The 22,289-nt window shown below is 48.1% G+C and overlaps 1 protein-coding gene across 1 annotated transcript in view; it reads left to right on the top strand.

Moving 5' to 3' along the window:
- SLCO3A1 (solute carrier organic anion transporter family member 3A1) overlaps positions 1-22,289 on the top strand; it is a 209,821-nt gene that overhangs the window by 52,298 nt on the left and 135,234 nt on the right. Inside the window, exon 5 of the mRNA XM_044277035.1 lies at positions 2,716-2,880. Within this exon, the coding sequence (XP_044132970.1) occupies positions 2,716-2,880 (165 nt within the window). The remainder of the gene's footprint in view (positions 1-2,715; positions 2,881-22,289) is intronic.

Genomic DNA, 22,289 nt, shown 5'->3' with positions numbered 1-22,289 from the left:
TTTACACCCATTGTGCCTTAGAATGATGAGGAATAAATTGTCCCGCATGTCGCATAAATGTGTTTTTTTTTCCCCGACACAAGATGTGAGGTCAAATTTGGATTACAATATTATATCTTAAGATGCTGACTTTGAAGAAAATCAACAATGTCATGGATCCTCTTCTTTTAACAGATCACATGACTGGGTAATAGGTCTACCAGGCAGTAGCAGATAGTCTCAATCCATTGTATTGTTACTTCTAGTGGCTAGTATCAGTTGTACCTACCTACATAAGGACTTCTTATTATCACAACTGGTGCACCTAAATACACAGATTTTAACTTTTTATGTACTCTGCTATATAGTGATTTTATTCATAATCAGTGTTATAAATTTAACGACCTGTCAGTACTAATTCTAATAATGCCACCCTCAATGTGTTCATCTTCATAGTCTGAAATAGTGAATGGCACTGTGTTTCTTCTTGGTACATGCTCGGCCCTGCTGCTGGCGAGCAGGATATCCAGTAATCCACTGCTTTTTGTCTGCTTGAGAAGAAGCTGAGCATGCACAGTGTCATATTTAGCTTTCCTGACAAGAAGAGATACAAAGTATGCTATTCTCTGCTTGTCAGTATATTAAAGCAGGGTAGAATACATTAGGATTTGCACCCTTAAAATTGTCACAAAGCCATGGAGACAATTTGGGGAAAAGTATGTCATAGATATTAAATAAATAAATAATTAAATTGGATATGCCATGATTGATGTAAAAAAATGAAAATCAGACATCATATAGTACATGATAAATCTCTAACAAAGCTATAACCAGCCATGTACCTCACATGATCCAGAGATCACCCCAATCATTGCTCCAATTGCTATGCTAGATTTATTTCAGGTTGGTAGCTCTGGGGGAATGTCTTTTCTGCTGTAGCTTTCTATTTATGACAGCTTGCGTTCGTGTCATTTTTCCTATAGATGTAGCTATACAGATACATTTTATTGAATAGCTCACTGGCTATACTGATTTTTCTATTACAGTCAATTACAATAGTATGTAGATCCAGGCACTGGTTTGAAAAATGTAGAATATTCTTTGTGGTGCAACCCCTTTTAAGCAATTATGCTAAAAATGCATATAATGAACATACTACATCTTGATGTTCGTGGGTAGTTTTGAAACAAAAATGGTTCATAGAATAACTCCTTCGAGGGATTGTATAGTTAAGAAAAAAAACATTTTTAAATTCTCCAGAGAAGTCTGAGTTAATATAGGGGAGACCTTATTCAGAACCCTCCTTTATTATAGAAAAGGGCCTACAAAGTATGTCTCTTGCTCTTGAGGACCTGACACGTCCATGCTTTAAACACGGATTGTCCATTTTATTTCACCTCTGTGTATTCTCTATCATATAGCGGTACGTCAGGAAATATCTTTGTTCGCATCAGTGTTAATAAATTTATATATGTATGAACATTTGTTGCGCCAGGTGAACACTCAGGGCGTGACAAATGCTCATTTAACAAATGCTGCATCTGTATTGGGTTCTGAACTGAACCATATGTTTTACCTTGTACTGGTAAGCATGGTGTTTTTCAGTGATATGTTGTCATTTTGATTTCCAGTTCAGTAGATACCATTTTATTTCAATAGACACTGTGTAATGCTTCTCTATTCCTGTTAGGCCGAATGCACACTGCCGTGTTTCTTGGCCGTGAGCCGTCCGTGGAACCACGGGCTGGATTCCTGCTGAGAGCAGGAGCGCACGGCGTCACTGGTTGCTATGGCGCCGTGCGCTTCCTGCTGCCGCCGCAATACAGTAATACACTGGTATGATCTATACCAGTGTATTACTGTACTGTGCGGCAGCAGGGAGCGCACGGCGTCATAGCAACCAGTGACGCCGTGCGCTCCTGCTCTCAGCAGGAATCCAGCCCGTGGTTCCACGGACCGCTAACGGCCGTGAAACACGGCCGTGTGCATTCGGCCTTATAGCGCTGGGCACAAATATTCGTAAAGCCAATCTTAATCGCGATTATCGCCACTTCAAGAATTTGCTCTGTACTCAACTGGTCATTATAGAGGTTGTCCAGGTTCAGCGCTGAACCCGGACGTACCTCAATTTTCACCCAGGCAGCCCCCCTGGCTTGAGCATCAGAGCAGTTCATGCTCCGATGCCCTCCTTTGCCCTGCGCTATATCACGGAGGGCAAAGGCATTTTTTGGAGATCCGCTGATGTACCGGGCTCTCCATGGAGCTGCAGAGAAGCTCGGTGACGTCACCGGCACTGATGGGCGGGCTTTAGCGCTGTCCTAGCCAGTAAAATTGCTAGGGCAGCGCAAAAGCACCCCCATCAGAGCCAGTGACGTCACCGAACACAGTTCCGGGCGGAAGCTTCCGCCCGGCAGTGTGTGATTGTAAACAAAAGAGCCATTGCCCTGCGTGATTTAGCTCAGGGCAAAAGAGAGCGTCGGAGCATGAAGTCAGAGGGACTGCCGGGATGAAATTATGGGTATGTCTTGGTTCAGCTCTGAACCCGGACAACCCCTTTAACAGATCCCTTTTTTGTTTCTTTTTTACAATAAAGTGATTGTCCAAAGCAGACAATGTTGCTTATCATAATTCTTTCAATAACAATGTGTTTGCTATATTGATTCATTCATGTCACTAAACAGTAAGCAGTCTTTTAACATATATGAAAGTCATTTAAACATGCTTCTTCTCTTGCAGTCATTCCAAAAGTAACTAAGCACCTATTATCCAACCCTGTGTTCACCTGCATCGTTCTCGCAGCTTGCATGGAGATAGCTGTGGTAGCAGGCTTTGCAGCATTCCTGGGTAAATATCTAGAACAACAGTTCAACCTGACAACCTCATCTGCCAATCAACTGCTAGGTAAGAGTACAGCCCCCAGTATGTTCAAATGTTAGTAGCTTCTAACTTGATGTCAAGTTGCATCATATGTTAACTTTTAAGGGGTTTTCATGTATTAGGATATTGATGGCTTATCCTTATTATCAGATTGGTGGGGGTCCAACACCGGTCAACCTCACTGATCAGCTGTTCTGAGTAGTTCCGGTGCTGGAAGTAGGAGCCGTAATTACACAGCACCATCCATTGTGTAATGGACAGAGCTGGTAACTGTAGCACTGCTCCTGTGCAGGTGAACAGAAGCAGTGTTACAGTAACCAACTCCACTACACAATGGACAGCTCTGTGTAGTTTAAGTGCCTTCTTCCAGTGCTATAGTGTAATAGTCTCTGCCCCTGAAGTCTGACAAACAGGTAGGAAGTGGTGCAGCCCAACAAGTTTTCCTGTTTTGGAGCAGGAAACAGGGAAACTTGGTTTCAGAGCTGATCAGTGAGATTTTTGCTGTATTTCACTCCTATTCTGAGACATCTTTTGGCCAGTTATTGCACGTGCTACCTGGTTGCTGTGTTTTTGTTAGTTATTATAGTGACTATTTTGGTGTTTCTGACCTAGTTTGTTTCTCTGACTTCTTTTTGATTGCTACTGTGTTTGACCTCAGACAGTTTAGTGATAAATCTCCCCTTTTTGTGTCTCTGTAGCTTTTATCTCTCTGTTTCTGACCTCTGCTAATACTACAGGCAGCTACCTGATGAACACAAGATAAATTCTATAACACCTGCAGGAACTCCTTAGGGTTATTTAGTTAGGTTCTTCCTGATAGTGGATTCATTCTTATCACAGTTGTTATTTCTGATGTGGGCAGAACCCTGTAGCGATATTACAGCAAGCTCCTGGGGAGCTGCTGCAGAGCATGGGAGTGGTAGTAGCCATGAAGAGATGTTGTGTCATGTTATACTCTCTCAGGCCATTACTCCCTGGGGATCAGTGCGGTGGAAAGGGGGTTCAAAGAAGCAGTCCAGAAGTAAAAGTATAAAAGTCTCTCTTTACTCAGTACAAAAGATAAATTGTAGTACATTTAGGAGTAGCTGGTGCAGTTTCAGTCAGCATGTGATGAGGTATGGTGGCTGAATAGGTGGTAATTAAATGGCACTAGCAGGCACTTGTGGATATAAGTGTCCACGGTGGGATATAGGCTTGGTATTTGATTGGTCTGGAAGAGGTCTAGTTCATGGGTGTCTAAGCCATAATCTCTCACCTGCAGCAGGGTTTTTACAGTGATTTTGCTGATCACTTTGCTGAGTAGGCACACTGAAATTTTGTTGATGGATGCAAGGTCCTTTGGAGGAAGAGCTCTAGCTCTGTGCTACCTATCTCCTGCCTGTCAGAACTTGAACTTCCCCTCCAGGCAGAAAGTAGGACCAGCCTACTCCTATCAGGAAAGGAGAAACAAAGTGGTCAGCCCTCTTCCTGTCAGCCATTGCTAACCATACTTCATTTGCTGGGATACACAGCAGAAACAAGGCAGAAACATAACAGCGTATAACATAAATAACATAGCAATTGCAATCCAAGTCTTGAAGGGCAAGTTCATTATATCTTGTTAAAGTGGGTAGCTATCGCCTAAACTGGTTACTTGTGTCCCATAAGTTGCTTTACACATAGCTAGTCCTGAACAGCTGAACGTCAGGGGTGTGCAATTTAAGACCTCCACCAATCCTGAGGATAGGTCATCAGTATCAAAATACTGGAAAAACATTTATGTATGTGTTTTGCGGTCCGCCAAAATAATGGATGATATTCCGTATGGCATCCGTTTTTTGGGGGGATCCGTTTTTTGGGCGGATCAATTGTAATAATGCCTATCCTTGTCCGCAAACTAGAAAAAAATAGGACATGCACTATTTTTTTTGCGGGGCAACGGAACGGACATACTGATGCGGACAGCACACGGTGTGCTGTCCGCCTTGTTTTTTGTGGACCCATTGAAATGAATAGGTCCGCATCCTATCCGCAAATAAACCGGAATGGACACGGGAACAAACAACGTTCGTGTGTCTGTAGCCTAACAGTAATAGTTATCCAATGTCCATACAATTTAATACTGTTCCAGTAGTATAAGTGGGACAAACCTGCAGCATTGTCCTTCTTAAAGGGTTTTTCAAGGTTCCTGATATTGAAGACCTATCCTCATGATAGGTCATTAATATCTAATTGTTGAGGGTCCAATTCCCCACACCTCCACTGATCAGCTGTTCCTTGCAGCCTCCAGTGCTAGAATTAGCACTTTAAATGGAACAAGAAACACCGCTCCAGTCAAAGTGTGTGTCAGATTACTGAAGCTCTGCTCCCTTTCACTTCAACTTTACAACTGTATGTTAATGACTAGAGATCAGCGAATTGAAGCTGACAAAGTGGAATTCGTTTAGAATTTCAGGAAAAATTTGATTACCAACAAATGTGAATTTCCTTGCGCTTTGTGGTAACGAATCATATTTTTCCTAAAATGGCGGCTACTGAGGACATGGGGCAAGGAACTCTGGGAAGGCGGGATCACCCAGATTGACATGCCTGCATAAAACCAATCAGCAGCCAGTCAGCCCTGTGATGTCACAGTCCTATAAATACGGTGGCCATCTTACAGTAAGACATTTTCCGGCGGTCAGAGTGCAGACACAGACGTGTGAAGGTGCTAGGGACAGCAATTTGAAAAACCTTATTGTGGGAAATGACCATAAAAACGATTTATAGGTGCAGTGAAAGGATAGGGAGGGATCATTTCACAGCATCTTAGTGCAGGGAGAGACGTCAGAAGGCACTAGAAACATTGATAGGAAAGTGATTTACAAGTGCAGGAAAAGATTATTTGGGGATCCAAATGTCATGGAACCATGAACCAGACGTACAACAAGAGATAAGTGGAAATAAGAAGGCTTTATTGAAAATCAAGCTGTAAGGCAAAAGTCCAAACGGATGGCTAAACCGAAGCAGGGTCTTGCGAGGCCAGAGGTCAGGAACCAGAAGGGTAGTCAGACGAAGCCTGGATCAGGAACCAGCAGGGTAGTCAGACGAAGCCTGGATCAGGAACCAGCAGGGTAGTCAGACGAAGCCTGGATCAGGAACCAGCAGGGTAGTCAGACTAAGCCAGGATCAGGAACCAGAAGCAGCAGCAGTCTTAGAAGCATGTGAACACAGGAGGACCAAGCAAGGAACTGAAGCCACAGACCTCCTATATATATGAGCTAGGCATCCAGCTCCTCCCAGTGGGAAGGAGAAGCCGCAGGGTGGGAGGCTACAAGAAACCCAGAAACCAAGATGGCCGCCAGCACATGTCAAACGAAGGAGAACAGCAAGAAGGTAAGACCATGACAGTACCTCCCCCTCAAGGGCCCCTCCTCCGCGGAGTAAAGAACGGTTTCTGAGGGAAGCGTGCGTGGAAGGCTCGGAGCAAGGCAGGAGCATGGACATCTGCGGAAGGAACCCAGGAACACTCCTCTGGACCATAACCACGCCAATGGACCAAAAACTGCACCTGACCGCGGACCAGGCGTGAGTCCAGGATATTGCTCACCTCATACTCCTCACGATTGCCCACTTGGACTGGACGAGGCAGAGGAACCGAGGAAGTGAAACGATTACACACCAGTGGCTTCAACAGGGAGACATGAAACACGTTGGAGATCCGCATGCCAGGAGGAAGCGCAAGGGCATAGGCTACCGGGTTTACCCTGCGAAGCACTCGGAAGGGACCAACAAAGCGAGGCGCCAGCTTGGGAGTGGGCACTCGAAGGTTGAGGTTGCGGGTGGACAACCATACGCGGTCTCCGACCTGGTAGGAAGGAGCGGCGCTCGTCTGCGATCAGCCTGGAGTCTCTGGCGCTGCGCAGAGACCTCAAGGGACCTCTGGATCTGTACCCAAGAAGCACGTAGGACGGAAAGGTGATCCTCCACAGCCGGAATATCCTGGGGAGAGAATACCTCCGGTAACACGGCAGGTTGGAACCCATAATTGGCCATGAAGGGAGACGTCCCAGAGGAAGAGTTCACCGCCGTGTTCCTGGCAAACTCAGCCCAAGGCAGGAGGTCAACCCAATTGTCTTGGTGATCGGAGACATAGCAACGAAGGAATTGCTCCAAGGCCTGATTGGATCGTTCTGCGGCCCCATTGGACTGAGGGTGGTAGGCCGAGGAGAAAGAGAGATGAATCCCCAACTGGGAGCAAAAGGCGCGCCAGAACCTGGACACAAACTGACTCCCCCGATCCGACACAATCTCCTTGGGCAAACCGTGCAACCGGAAGACCTCCCTGGCAAAAATCGAGGCCAACTCTTGTGCAGAGGGTAACTTCTTGAGAGGAACACAGTGGCACATTTTGGAAAACCGATCCACAATCATGAGAATGACCGTATGGCCTCGGGATGCAGGGAGGTCCACAATGAAATCCATCCCCAGGTGTGACCATGGACGCTCCCCGGTGGCTATGGGTTGCAAAAGGCCCAACGGAAGGGGCAGAGGGGACTTACTCTGGGCACAAACGGTGCATGCCGCTACATATGCGGCGATGTCGGAACGTAGAGAAGGCCACCAGAACAGACGTGAAACAGCCCAGGACAGCTGATTCTTTCCTGGATGCCCCGCGGCCTTGGAGTTATGGTAGGTTCGCAACAACCGAGTGCGCAACTCCTCAGGCACAAAACATCTGCCGTTGGGTCTCCCAGAGGGAGCACCAGATTGAGCCGCCACAATCTGCTCACCCAGGGGAGAGGTCAGGCTGGTGCGAATAGCGGCCAGGATCTGATTCGGAGGTATGACCGAAGTCGGAATCGACTCCTCCCCGGACAGCTCGGAGTACTGCCGTGATAAGGCATCCGCTCTGATGTTCTTGGAACCGGGTAGGTAGGAGACCACGTAATTAAAACGTGACAAGAACAGAGCCCATCTGGCCTGACTTGGTGTCAATCTCTTGGCCTCAGAGAGGTAGGTCAGATTCTTGTGGTCCGTCAGGATGAGAACCGGAACCACCGAGCCCTCGAGCAAGTGCCTCCATTCTTTAAGGGCCTGCACGATGGCCAATAACTCCCTGTCACCAATCTGATAGTTGCACTCCGCGGAAGACAGTTTCCGGGAGTAAAACCCACAAGGAAGCAGAGGACCCTCTGGTGTTCTACGCTGAGACAGAAGGGCGCCTACTCCCGTCTCAGACGCGTCCACCTCGAGGACAAAAGGCAACCCAGGGTTGGGATGCGACAGAATCGGAGCCGACACAAAGGCGGACTTTAGAGCCTCAAAAGCTCGGATGGCCTCGAGCGGCCAGACCTGGGGATTACTGCCCTTCCTGGTCAGATCCGTGAGAGGCTTGGCTAGCATGGAAAAGTCCCTGATGAACTTCCGATAATAATTGGCGAAGCCCAAAAAGCGCTGCAGGGCACGAAGACCACTGGGCTGGGGCCACTGTAAGACAGCCGAAACCTTCTCAGGATCCATGGAGAACCCCTCAGCGGAAATGATGTAACCTAAGAAGGTTACCTGGGATCGGTGAAATTCGCATTTCTCAAGCTTACCGAACAGCTTGTTCTCTCGTAACCGTTGCAACACTCGTCTGACATCCAGAATGTGGGCCTCCATGGATTCAGAATATACCAAGATGTCATCCAAATAGACCACCACACACTGCTGCAACAGGTCACGGAAAACATCGTTGATGAATTCCTGGAAGACTGCGGGCGCATTGCACAACCCAAAGGGCATAACCAAGGATTCATAATGACCGGTCCTGGTGTTAAACGCGGTCTTCCACTCATCGCCCGCCTTGATCCTTACCAGGTTATATGCCGCCCTCAGGTCGAGTTTGGTAAAGACCGTGGCCCCTTTGAGGCGATCGAACAGCTCGGAAATCAAGGGTATCGGGTAAGCGTTCTTGATCGTGATGCGATTGAGACCCCTGTAATCGATGCAAGGCCTCAACTCACCGCCCTTCTTTTTCACAAAGAAAAATCCAGCCCCTGCCGGGGACGAGGATTTGCGAATGTGTCCGCGTGAAAGCGCCTCCCTCACGTACTCCTCCATGGCCTCATTCTCCGCTACCGACAGTGGATAGACTTTGCCACGAGGAGGAACGGCACCAGATTGTAACTCTATGGCACAATCGTATGGGCGGTGCGGAGGTAGGGCAACCGCACGCACCTTATCGAATACATCCCGGTACTCCTCGTATTCAGGAGGCAACAGAGAGTCCGAGGAAGTACACAGCAACTTGACAGGCCCATGGATGCAGCTAGCCCCACACTGCGGTGACCACGAGAGGATCTCGGCCGATCTCCAATCGAAAGTCGGATTATGCTTCTGGAGCCAGGGGTACCCCAAGACCACCGAGTAGTGTGGAGACGAAATAACCTGGAGACAGACCGACTCTCTGTGAACGGCACCAATGGCCATCCCCACTGGAAGGGTCTCATGAGTCACGTGTGGCGGCAGAAGGGGTCTGCCGTCTATCGCCTCAAGAGCCAGTGGGGAACCTCGAGGCTGCAGAGGAATGGAATTGGCAGCAGCGAACACACTATCAATGAACAAACCACCAGCACCAGAGTCCACTAACGCCTGGGTCGTCACCGAGCCCCCGACCCAGGAGGGGACAACAGTAATCAGTGGTTTGTCAACACGGGAAACCGGGGACGAGGAGACTCCACCCAAGATCTGCCCCCGACAGGATCTCAGGTGCGAGCGTTTCCCGGACGGTTCGGGCATGCCAACCGAAAATGCCCACCGAGACCACAGTACATGCATCGGCCCTCGCGTCTCCGGAGTACCCTCTCCCCCTCGGACAGGCGAGCAAACCCCAGCTGCATGGGTTCACCCCCAGACAAGTCATCCCCAGGAGGCGTGGGAGGAGAGGGAGGCACGGGTGGGACAGCAAACGTAGGCGCCAATCTGTTAGAAGACCTCCGCAGGCTCTCCTTAAAGGAAGGTCTCTCCCTGAGTCTGGTGTCAATCAAAATCAGGAAAGAAATAAGAGACTCGAGCTCCACTGGTAGGTCCTTAGCTGCAACCTCATCCTTCAAGGCATCCGAGAGACCATGAGAGAAAGCAGCGACCAGAGCCTCATTATTCCAGCCCACCTCTGCTGCCAGGGTACGAAACTCAATGGCGTATTCAGCTACGGATCGTGAACCCTGTCTGATGGACATAAGGAGCTTCGCAGTAGAGGCAGCACGAGCCGGCACATCGAATACCTTCCGAAGAGAAGCAACAAAACCGGAAAACTCGGCAACCACCGGATTGTTGTTCTCCCATAAAGGGCTGGCCCAGGCCAAGGCCTTGTCCGAGAGCAGCGAGATCAAGAAGCCCACCTTTGATCTCTCAGTAGGAAAGGCATGTGGCAGCAACTCGAAATAAATGCCCACCTGGTTAAGGAAACCTCGGCACTGAGTTGGCTCTCCCCCAAAGCGCTGTGGAAGGGGGGCAGAACCGGTCATACCCCGAAACACCGCAGGCGCAGCAACAGGTGTCGGAGTAGACTCTGGCGCAACAACCAGAGCGGCAGTAGGAGCGGGCCCAGGAGCGATAACCGACCCATCGGCAACGGAAGCTAAATGAGCCGTGCGTTCAAGCAGGGTTTGCAACGCCACAGCGAACCGACCCAACAGGTGATCCTGCTGATCAAGTCTGGCAACCAGCGTAGGTAGCGAGGATGGCCCTGTGCCGTCAGAATTCATGGCTTGGTCCTAATGTCATGGAACCATGAACCAGACGTACAACAAGAGATAAGTGGAAATAAGAAGGCTTTATTGAAAATCAAGCTGTAAGGCAAAAGTCCAAACGGATGGCTAAACCGAAGCAGGGTCTTGCGAGGCCAGAGGTCAGGAACCAGAAGGGTAGTCAGACAAAGCCTGGATCAGGAACCAGCAGGGTAGTCAGACGAAGCCTGGATCAGGAACCAGCAGGGTAGTCAGACGAAGCCGGATCAGGAACCAGCAGGGTAGTCAGACGAAGCCAGGATCAGGAACCAGAAGCAGCAGCAGTCTTAGAAGCATGTGAACACAGGAGGACCAAGCAAGGAACTGAAGCCACAGACCTCCTATATATATGAGCTAGGCATCCAGCTCCTCCCAGTGGGAAGGAGAAGCCGCAGGGTGGGAGGCTACAAGAAACCCAGAAACCAAGATGGCCGCCAGCACATGTCAAACGAAGGAGAACAGCAAGAAGGTAAGACCATGACACCAAATAGCCATTAGACAGCTCTGTCCTTCCAGCTTTTTGTTATTGGGCTGCAAGTAAGTGCTATGTTGAAAAGCCTTTAGCGGCTTATATCTTAGTATCTTATATCAGTCCAACAAGAAAAATATATTCTCAGTTCACTTCAGCAGTTATTTCTGTTGAAAGCGTATCAGGGCGTATTACAGTAAAAAAAAAAAAAAATATATATATATATATATATATATATATATATATATGCACTACACTGTTGCAGTTATTTCTGTTGAAAGCGTATAGTGGTGCATTTCAGTAAAAAAAAGAAAAATATATACACACTGCACTGTTGCAGTTATTTTTGGTGAAAGCATCTAGGGGCGTATTTCAGTACTACAACAAAAATATATACGCACTTCACGCTTTAAGTTTTTTCCAGTCAAAGCTTATAGTAGCCTATTCAGTCCAACAAGAAAAATATATTCTTATTTCACTTCTGCAGTTATTTCTGTGGAAAGCGTATAGTGGTATATTTCAGTAAAAAAAGGAAAAATATATAATGCAAAAATGTACAAGCAATCATCGTGGATGATAGGTACGTGTCACCGAGGTTCCTGGCCTCGGTGGAGTAAAAGCCGTTTTTTATGTGTCAGCAGCAGTTGCTGTTTGACACCTTGGTACTTAGCATGGCTGTAATAGCTGGTCCGGGACGGCTCTTACTGGGAGTAGTCAAAATGCTGGGTGAGTGACTACTCCCCACGTTTCAGGCTGGGTTTTGCCAGGCATAAAAACCAGCCAGCACTGCCAGGTGGAGAGGATTACCTCCATCTGACAGTGGAGCTCAGGAGGTCTGTGTGCTGAGATCTGAAGCTTGTGCTAGGCTGGAGAGCGGAGACCCGTGTGTCAGGGGAACAGGCCGTCTAAAGCCTGTGTTTGAACTTTGAGGCAGTACTGCCACCAAGTTGACTTTTGTTTTATTAACTTGCCATTGGGTGTGAAGTAAAACACCAACACTGTAAAAGTGACATTTTGTTTTTGGCATCATGTGTGAATAAACACTGAAGTTTGAATTATGAACTTGTATTTTGCCTCTGCACTGCGCCCGCTTATCCTAACTACCAGAGCAAATCAACACAATTGGTGGAGGATGTGCGCATGAGCAGTGAGGCTGGCGTGAATGCCAAAATATTTTTTGGTTTGCATTTTTGGGCACAGTGGTATGTCATACATCAAACCAGCAGTATTACAACCCGTGTTCCACGATAAAATGGAGGCTGTTGTGAAGGCCCTCATGGAGGCTAATCAGCATCAGCAAAAGACAAACCTGCAGCAATTGTCACGATGGGGAGTGGGGGAATCCCCCACCTTACAATGTCTGGAATAAAGGAAAGCTGCTAGGCCATAAAGCCAGGATAAGGGAGCAGGTACCTCCTATCACTAACACCACCCTCATCCTATCCCTGACCTCCTAACCGTATGAGCCGCCCTTGATGGTAGGGGGGCTCATACTCTCGAACCTGGGCCCTTACTAGCCCTGATGATCCCCGGTAGTAAGGTCTGGGCAAGGTGACGACCGGTTCATCTACGACACGGATGAACCGGGGTCTCACACAGGCCTAGCAACTGGGAATGGCAGACTGGATCAGCTGGTAAGAGCTAAGAAAACAAAAAGCAATTACCTGCCACTGTAACAATGATGGCTGGACTTCATGAAACAGTACTGGAACCTGAGCACCTAACAGGACACAACACAAACAACAAACACAGGAATCCAGCACACCAGTACCTGTCTGGACCCCCATGCGGAAAGGAAGCATGGCGGCCCCCTGCAGAACTGCGCACAGACATTTGATTCCCCCTCCGGGGAACCCCAAAACCCCCCTTCCGGAGGTACAGACAAGCAGGGGAACATCTAGCATTCATGCTGGACAGAATACACCAAACACTGAGCAGACACGGAACAACAATTAGACGTACAACAACCCCAAAACATATACCCACACCAAACAAAACAACAAGTAAAGTAGGAAAAATGGAGGAGATATAATGAAGACATCACTGGAGACATCGATGTCCCATAAGGTGGTCCTCAAGGACTGGGCAGATGGAATGGCACCAACTCCCAAGACACTGAAGACAAACTGAACACAGGCTCACAGCTCAGAGCATAAAAGCCATGAGGCCACACCCAGCTCCACCTTAACCCCATACGCACCAGAATGGGAAGGGAAACAGCCTTAAAAGGGAAATGCACACGCAAGCTATACAAACACCACGTTGCCACAGGCAACAAGCATGCACGGCAAAAGTATTGCGGTCCACAGTCGAAAGACCATGACACAGCCGTGACAACAATGGGATGCTAACAAGCAGCAGCAAGAGACCGTGATGACTTTGCAACACGTGATGGCTTTGCAGACAGCAGAAGCAACCCCGAGCGTCCACGATGCCCGGAAGGCAGTCCGTGTGGCGATTCCTAAGATGAAACCCGCAGATTACATCGAAACCTACCTGCCAATGTACGAGAAAGTGGCCACAAGGGAGAAGCTAACCCGAGACCAGTGGGCTCCGTTCCTGGCACCCGAATCCCAGCGGGTGTATTTAGACTTGCCGGACGATCAAGCGTCCAACTACCAAAAAGTGTGATTTTGGCAAGAATGGGGTGAATGTGTTGGTCCAGGCCCAACGGGTACATCAGTGGGGGTTTAAGCAAGCTGAGCCTGCGAGACCCCAGTATTATGACTTACTCCACCTTTTGCAAAAGTGGCTACAGCCTGAGGTGCTGAGTACCATGGCTATGCTGGATAGACTATTGGCTGATATGTTCTGGAGGGCTTTGCAACCCCCTCTCCAGCAAGGGATCGCCCAGGTCTCTCTAGGAAATGCCCTTGAGATGGTCAATCAGGTGGAACGCTATGAGGCTACCCGGAATCTACAGGGGGGCTCTTTTGGGAGGGGTGGCAGTCAAATCCCATAAATCTCCACCTCAGACCCGGTGACTTGTGTCAACCAAACCCGCCCGGGATTTTCCCCCCTATGGATCAGGCTCCAATAGTCTGCTGGCAGTGTCGGGAGCCTAGCCATGTACAAGCTGACTGTCCACATCAGGTGAAACCTATGGACATGAACTATGGCTTCAGTCAGTCGTTATATTCCAGGAAGCTGTGTGCAGCGGGTCCCCCAGAAACTCTAAATCATTTGTGCTAGGTGGAAGTGGGAGACACTCCAGCGGAGGCCCTGCTGGACTCAGGGAGTCTGGTATCTCTAGTAACGGCTCCCCTGGTACGGTCGGCTTAGTATACTGGCCGGAAAGTCGGGATCATGTGCATTCATGCAGACTTAAAAGACTATCCCACCGCCCTGTTGTCTCAAACCACGGGGGCCGGCAGGTGGACTCACGAAGTGGCAGTTGCCACAAACCTACACTATGAACTTATAATAGGGAGATACTTCCCTGGTTTCCCTGCACTGTGGCCTACTATGAAAGTGACTGATACCCATGAGACAGGGGTAACCCCAGCAGAGTGGCCTTGCTCCGGGAGGAGGCCAGAACCCTGGGAACCCGAGGCCGAAGTGCCAGCAGTAGTGGTGACCGCCACTTCGGTGGAAGAGGGGGAGACAAGCCCACTGAGTGTAATGGTGGGAGACGTAGACTTTCTGCTGGGGCCTAAGCTGGCAGACCTCAATGTGTCCAGGGATAATTTTGGTACTGCACAACACCGGGACCCCACCCTATCCCGAGCCTGGAAAAATTTACTAATAGTAGATGGTGAGCCACAGCAAGCTGGGGCAGAGACGGTGTTCCTCCGCTTTGCGGTTTAGCAGGATATGTTGTATCAAGTAAACCAGCTGCGGGGTGAACCCATTGAACAGTTGGTGGTGCCCCAGGCTTATCGCAAACATCCGACAGGGAAAGTCACCTACCCAAAGTGCAGGCTGTACTGGACTCCCTTCGGAATGCGGTATTAATTGCTAACCCAAAATAATGTGCGATTGGGTTAGAGGAGACTAAGTACCTGGGGTATGTCATTGGTCGCGGAGTCATCAAACCCCAAGTGAACAAAATAGAGGCGATATGAAATCGGCCACAACCTGTCACCACTAGGCAAGTAAAGTCATTTCTGGGAATTGTGGGCTAATACATGAGGTTTGTTCCCCACTTTGCTACTGTGGCCGCGCCATTGACAGGGCTCTTGAAGGGACACAAGTCAGTGATGGTTTGCTGGGATGATCGGGCCGAAGAGGCTTTCTCCGCTTTGAAGTCGGCCCTGTGTGAGTCCATGGTTTTGGTGACACCCGACTTCAAAAGGGAGTTTATAGTACAGAGCGATGCCTCCGAAGTACGCCCCGGTGCTGTACTGTCTAAGGAAGTCAACGAGGAGGAGCATCCCTTTGTCTTCCTCAGCCGTAAGCTCACCCCAGCCGAGACCTGGTATAGTATAGTGGAGAGAGAGTGCCTGGCTATCAAGTGGGCACTCGAGTCTCTCCGCTATTATTTGTGGGGGAGAACATTTCGCCTGGTGACTGACCATTCCCCTCTCAAGTGGATGAGCCAGGCCAAAGAGAGAAATGCCCGAGTCACCAAGTGGTTCCTTTCCTTACAAAACTTTAAGTTCTCCGTAGAACACAGGGCAGGCCGGTTGCAGGGAAATGCGGATGCCCTGTCCCGAGTATAATGTATGGCATGTGTTCACCCCCTCAGGGTTGAACAAAGAGGGAAGGTATGTAAGAAGGTACAAGGAATCATCGTGAATGATAGTTACATGTCACCGAGGTTCCTGGCCTCGGTGGAGTAAAAAACATTTTTTATGTGTCAGCACTCAGCAGCAGTTGCTGTTTGACGCCTTGGTACTTACACGAACAAAAGATAAACTGGGGTACGTGGTTCTCCTGAGTTGGACAATTCTTTGCTTTATGGGTATGTAATCTTATAGTGTGAGGCTATCTTATGCTTGGACAACAAACGTGTTTGTGATGCACTTAAGTTACTCTGTGTATGCTGCAGGGTTGATCTCTGTGATCTCTGGGTTCACTAGTGGACGCGGCTATCTAGGTGAGCAATTCCTGTGTTTGTATATGCCTCCATACATGGTTATATTTTCAGGTCACTGGCAGTTGCCCTATATGCCTCTATGGTGATATTTACGTATATGGTCACATATGTCCATAGGATATGGTTCTATATTCAAGTGATAGATGTTATTATGCACATTTGCACTTTTTTGTTGTGACTTAGACATCCGTGTTTATCGTGAGCAGATGGGACAATTCGAGTGACCGGTTGCTATACACGTGTGTATCTCCACTTGGGATTTTTGTCTATAGTGGATTGGCAGCTTTTTTATGCCTCTATGGCAGGGATCTCAAACTGCGGCCCTCCAGCTGTTGCAAAACTACAACTCCCAGCATGCCCGGACAGCCTACAGGTATCAGCCTACAGCAGGGCATTGTGGGAGTTATAGTTTTGCAACAGCTGGGGGGGCTGCAGTTTGAGATGCCTGCTCTATGGAGATATATACGTGTATGCCAACACTATTTGGATACTATCAATAGGTCCCTTCTTGTATACGTATATATACGTTTAGAGGTGTATATTTGCTTTTTCTGGACATCTGTGACAATTATGTGTGACATTTGTATATGTCAGTGCGTTTGTTGTATGCCTTAGCTTTTTTTGTTGCCTCACTGCCCTCTTCCCTTAATTGTTATGTGACTGTTATGTCCCCTCAGGTGTAGTGCACCTTTTTATCTGATGTAATACATCATATGTAATTAACTTTTTATGTATTATTGAATAAAATATATTTATATTTTGCTACTATACCCATCTAGTCTCAGTTTATCTTTCGTTAGTGTATGTTTATGTACACTGAGTGGGTACGTTACTATAGGGTACTCTCCATCACATAGGATCACTAAATGTGAACGCAAATCTATGTGTATTCTGTGACTGTTGTATTCTAATTTGCCTTGGTACTTAGCATGACTGTAATAGCTGATCCAGGATGGCTCTTACTGGGAGTAGTCAAAGTGCTGGGTGGGTGACCGGGTTTCGCCAGACATAAAAAACAGCCAACACTGCCAGGTGGAGAGGATTACCTCTGTCTGACAGTGGAGCTCAGGAGGTCTGTGTGCTGGGATCTGAGGCCGCCCTAAAGCCTGTATTTGAACTTTTTGAGGCAGTACTGCCACCAAGGTGACTTTTGTTTTATTAACTTGCCATTGGGTGTGAAGTAAAACACCAACACTGCAAAAGTGACGTTTTGTTTTTGGCATCATGTGTGAATAAACACTGAAGTTTGAATTACGAACTTGTATTTTGCCTCTGTACTGTGCCCGCTTATCCTAACTAACAGAGCAAATCCCCACAATACGCACTGCACTGTTGCAGTTGTTTCTGGTGAAAGCGAATAGAAGCGTATTTCAGTCCAACAAGAAAAATATATTCTCAGTTCACTTCTGCATTTATTTCTGATGAAAGTGTATTGGGTTGTATTACAGTAAAAAAATATATATACTGTGGGGTTTCGCTCTGGTAGACAGGATTAGCGGACGCAGTATAGAGGCAACAACAAGTTCTTTGGATCAAACAGTTCAGTGTTTTATTCACACTTTAGGCAAGTGACAAAACAAGCAGTCATAATCAAGCAAAAAGTCACCTTGCGGTGTTGGTGGTAATTCACACTATGCAGAAAATCTGCCTCAAAGAGTCCTTGATGATAGCAGCACCAACCTGTTTTCACACCAAACAGGTAGCAAGCCTTCATCCAGAAACAAGGCTCCCAGATCCCAACACAGAGACATTGCTTCAGAGCCCAGCTGCCTATTTAAAGACAGCCAGGTGCTGCCAAAGCACGGACCGGCACTTAAAATCCGGTCCGGTACTTGACCTCACCTAGCTCTAAATCAGCCCAGCAGCACATGCTGGGAGGAAAATACCTGTTTTCCCAGACCAAACCTCTTAGGCTACTTTCACACTTGCGTTCAGAGCGTATCCGTCTGGGGTCTGCACAGACGGATCCGCTCATATAATGCAGATGATGGGATCCGTTCAGAACGGATCCGTGTGCATTATATTTTAGAAAAAAAATCAAAGTGTGAAAGTAGCTCAAACGGATCCGTCCAGACTTTACATTGAAAGTCAATGGGGGACAGATCCGTTTGAAAATTTAGCCATATTGTGTCAACTTCAAACAGATCCGTCCCCATTGACTTACATTGTAAGTCTGGACGGATCAGTTTGCCTCCGCACTGCCAGGCGGACACCCGAACGCTGCAAGCAGCGTTCGGGTGTCCGCCTGCTGAGCGGAGCGGAGGACAGACGCTGCCAGACTGATGCATTCTGAGCAGATCTGCATCCACTCAGAATGCATTAGTGCAGTACGGATGCATTCGGGGCCGCTTGTGAGAGCCTTCAAACGAAACTCACAAGCGGAGCCCCGAACGCTAATGTGAAAGTAGCCTTACTGTGTCACAATACGCACTGCATTGTTGCAGATATTTATGTTGAAAGCGTATAGTGGTGTATTTCAGTAAAAACAGAAACATTTATGAGTTAGTTGGGTAAATTGGGATGGCTCACCCTCCAAATTACAAGGAGTGGGTGCTCCCCCTTAAAAGATGACCCCAATCTTTTAAAGAGAAACACATTAAATATATAAATGAGAGGGGCACACCTGCATCCGGAATTCACATGAAACACTAGCCAATATATTGCTATAAACAATTTAATTGATATGTCATATATATAATCAAATAAAAGGTACCTTAATTAATCACACTAAAATAGTCATTAAAAATAACATAAAATACATATATTAAAAATGATAGTAGTCAAGCTGAAGGGTTATTATTGCGCACAATGATATAAATGGTTGCCGATTCAAAGTTCCTGAATAGCAGCCGCAGATTGGCGAATAGAGTCTCAATGTTTGTCCGCGATAGGTTTGCGGATATTTGATATGAAAGGTTCCAATACAACCGGTAATTTATGGATATATATAGTGTCCTTTCGATTTGCTGAATAGATCTCTTCACAGCTATAGCATTACTACTACACCGTAGTTTATTTCAGCAAGTTACTCAATTTTTGAGGCGGTGGAGTGCCCAGATACTCGTGCTTAGCGTGGCGTCCCACTAGTTTGCAGCACAGATGGTCTTACTTCCAGTTGGCTCTTTAGGGTGAGTGAAATGGGCTTTCAAGCTGGAAAACAGTCCCCTTTGACGTCGGGGATAATTAGACCCTCTTTAGTATCCGGAGTCACTTTGTGTCTATTTATTCTAGACATGGCGGGACTTTCATTTCTTCGTATAGGATGTTCGGAAGCACTTGCAAAGATTCAAAGGCGGTGCGCAGGTTGTATGCTGTGGTTTCTTCTTTTCCTTGAGACTTGTGTACACCAGACGCGTTTCGGAGTTAACAGAGACTCCTTCCTCAGTTCAACAAGAAAAATATATTCTCAGTTAACTTCTGCAGTTATAGGGGTGAAAGCGTATAGGGGAGTTGCGTATTACAGTACCTTAGCTCCCGGTGTCATTTAGTGGTTGTGTCTTGAACAGCAACCCTGCGGTTCTTGATTGGTTAACTCTGTCATCCACGTCATCCCAAGTGATATCATACACCCCCAGCCAACAGGGGGTGGGTTTGTCAGACACAACCCTTAGTTGGCATGGCCTGAGAGCAGGCCCTGTGCCCTCACCTGTCCTTAACCTGCCTCGGTCCTTTTCTGTTCCCTCACCGCGAGAAGTACTACATGCTGTGGGCTCAGCTCCACTTTTTGTCGAGGAAGAGCTACTAAAGGAGAGTGAGCAACTACTGCCCAGCCAAAATCTGGAGGAGACATCTGCCGCTTCCTCCGCTAGATTGGAAAGTAGTGATGAGAAGAGTGGCATTAGAGGTGGTGTTGCGTACAGTCAGGCTACTGTCCCAGAGACCATTGGGGAGAAAATAAGTGACGTGCAGACACTACTCGATGATGATAAAGCCGATTGCACTTGGGAGCCAGGTGCAGAAGGGGCTTTAGGGATTCATTATAATCAGGAGAAGAGGGTGGCAGATTGCCTGTGAGGTATCGGCTGAGGCAGCAAGGTGGTAGAATGGCTGGGAGTCAGCAGGGTGGCAGCAGTTGCAGGTTGGGAGCCAAACATGCTCGGGGTAGACCACCCGCTTTGCAGCAGCCTACCTGCCCGGAAAGGAGTGGTGCACGGGTACATGGAAACAACAGCGGTAGCAGTCAGCCAGTGAGTGTTTGGGGGCAAATCAGGTACTTGGCAGTGTGGCAGTTGTTGGTGAAGCCGATGGGGAAGGGTTACATATGTCGAATCTGTGGGCAGAAGGTGAAGCATGGCCAGTGTGCTAATGTTGGCACCATGGTTCTGTGTCAACATATGCAGCGTGACTATAAAGTGGCTTGGGAGAACCGTGGCTCTGATGTGGTGGTCCAGCATGCCGCAGCAACCGCTACATCAGCCAGTGGCACACACCCAGTTTCAGCCAGTCAAGGCTCCACCACCCCAGCCAAAGGTAGCTGTCTATCATTCCCTTCTTCTGCTGGTCCAGATACTTTGTGCTCCTACTCCTCGTCAGTCATTCCGCCAGCAATCGATCACCGAAGCGATTGCCAAGATACAACAGGATGTGTGCATTCATCCAACAGCTCAGAAGCTGAATGTGCTCCTGAATGTGCGGAACCTTTCAGAAAACTGATGGCCTGTGCCGAGCCAAGGTGGAGAGTCCCAAGCCATCATTTATTTGCAAAAAAGGCAGTACCACCCCTGCACAAACATGTAAAACAGAAGGTGGGCCAGTCCTTGACCCTGTTGGTGTCTGCCAAAGTGCATGGCAGCGCCAACGCGTGGAGCTGTAACTACAGTCAGGGACAATACATGTCCTTTACGGCCCACTGGGTGACTGTGGTTCCTGCACAGCCACACCAGAAACTTGGCCAGGTCACACCGCTTCCACCTCCACGTTCCCACTCCGTTGGTCCTGCAACAATGTCCGCCTCTGCCTCCTCATCCTCCACCATGTCCTCAGCCTTCACTGTAGGGACAATTCACAGTGCACCTCTAGCATACCACATGTGCAGGGCGCGGCAGTGTCAAGCAGTTCCGCATCTCGTTTCCTTAGTCCAGTGGTCGGCAAAGTGCGGCTCGCGAGCCACAGGCGGCTCTTTAGACCCTTCAATGCGGCTCTTTGGTGCAGGCTCCCACGGCGACCCATCCTGCACTACAAAGGAATAGAATCTTGTCTGTGGAACGCAAATGCATCCCACAGGCAAGATAACTAGTATTAGTGCACGGGCATCACAGTAGGGCCGGCAGTATGCACCTCCTTCCAGAGTAGACGTCGGAAGGAGAAGGAAGTGACGAGGGGTATTGAAAACTTCCCGGGCAGTGAAATCTGCCAGAGACAGAATACCGCTGCAGGCTACAAGTCAGAGTCAGTGTACCTCCTTCTACCTCCTTTCAGAGTCAGTGTACCTCCTTCTACCTCCTTCTACAGGTGACTCAATTATTTGGCATCAGCATTTACTTGGCATGTGTTTAAACAGCAAAAGTTATATCTGCAGACAAGTTTAATAAAAGTAAAGATAATGATAAAGATAAAATGAAATAATAATCAAGATCCAAATAAAAGAAAGTACATATAAAAGTATGTAAAAACACACTCTAGGCTCATGCGCATGAATGTAAGGGCTCCGTGCCTGTGCTGCCTGTGCTGCGGACCGCAAATAGACGGTCCGCAATACACGGACACAGACCATGGGGCAGCTGCATGAGGATCGCGGACCCATTCACTTGAATGGGGTTCGCGATCCTCATCAGACTGCCCGCACCGCAAAAAAGTAGCGCATGCTGAAGTGAATGGGTCCATGATGCGGGCTGCACACGGCCGTGTGCAGCCTGCATCATGGACACATTCACTTCAATGGGTCTAGGATCCGGGATATGAGTGCTACAGCGCTTCCGTGGTGCTTCTGGCTGTGCCTCCGCACCGCCAAAATGTAGTGCATTTAGCACTCATATTCCGGATCCTGAACCCATTGAAGTGAATGGGTCCATGATGCTGGCTGCACACGGCCAGTGCCCGTGTATTGCGGACCCTGCAATATGGTAACGGCGGGCATGCGGTCGTGTGCATGAGCCCTAATAGTCCTCACTGGTACTGTGAACACAATATTTTAGGTTTTAAAAATATGGCTCTCTAAAGAAATTTAAATCGTGGTTTTGGCAATATTTGGCTCAGT

The sequence above is a fragment of the Bufo gargarizans genome, chromosome 2, assembly GCF_014858855.1.
Source record: "Bufo gargarizans isolate SCDJY-AF-19 chromosome 2, ASM1485885v1, whole genome shotgun sequence".
NCBI classification, from domain to species: Eukaryota; Metazoa; Chordata; class Amphibia; order Anura; family Bufonidae; genus Bufo; species Bufo gargarizans.
Note: the sequence above shows the minus strand (reverse complement) of the source record. Positions and strands in the feature narration are given on the sequence as shown.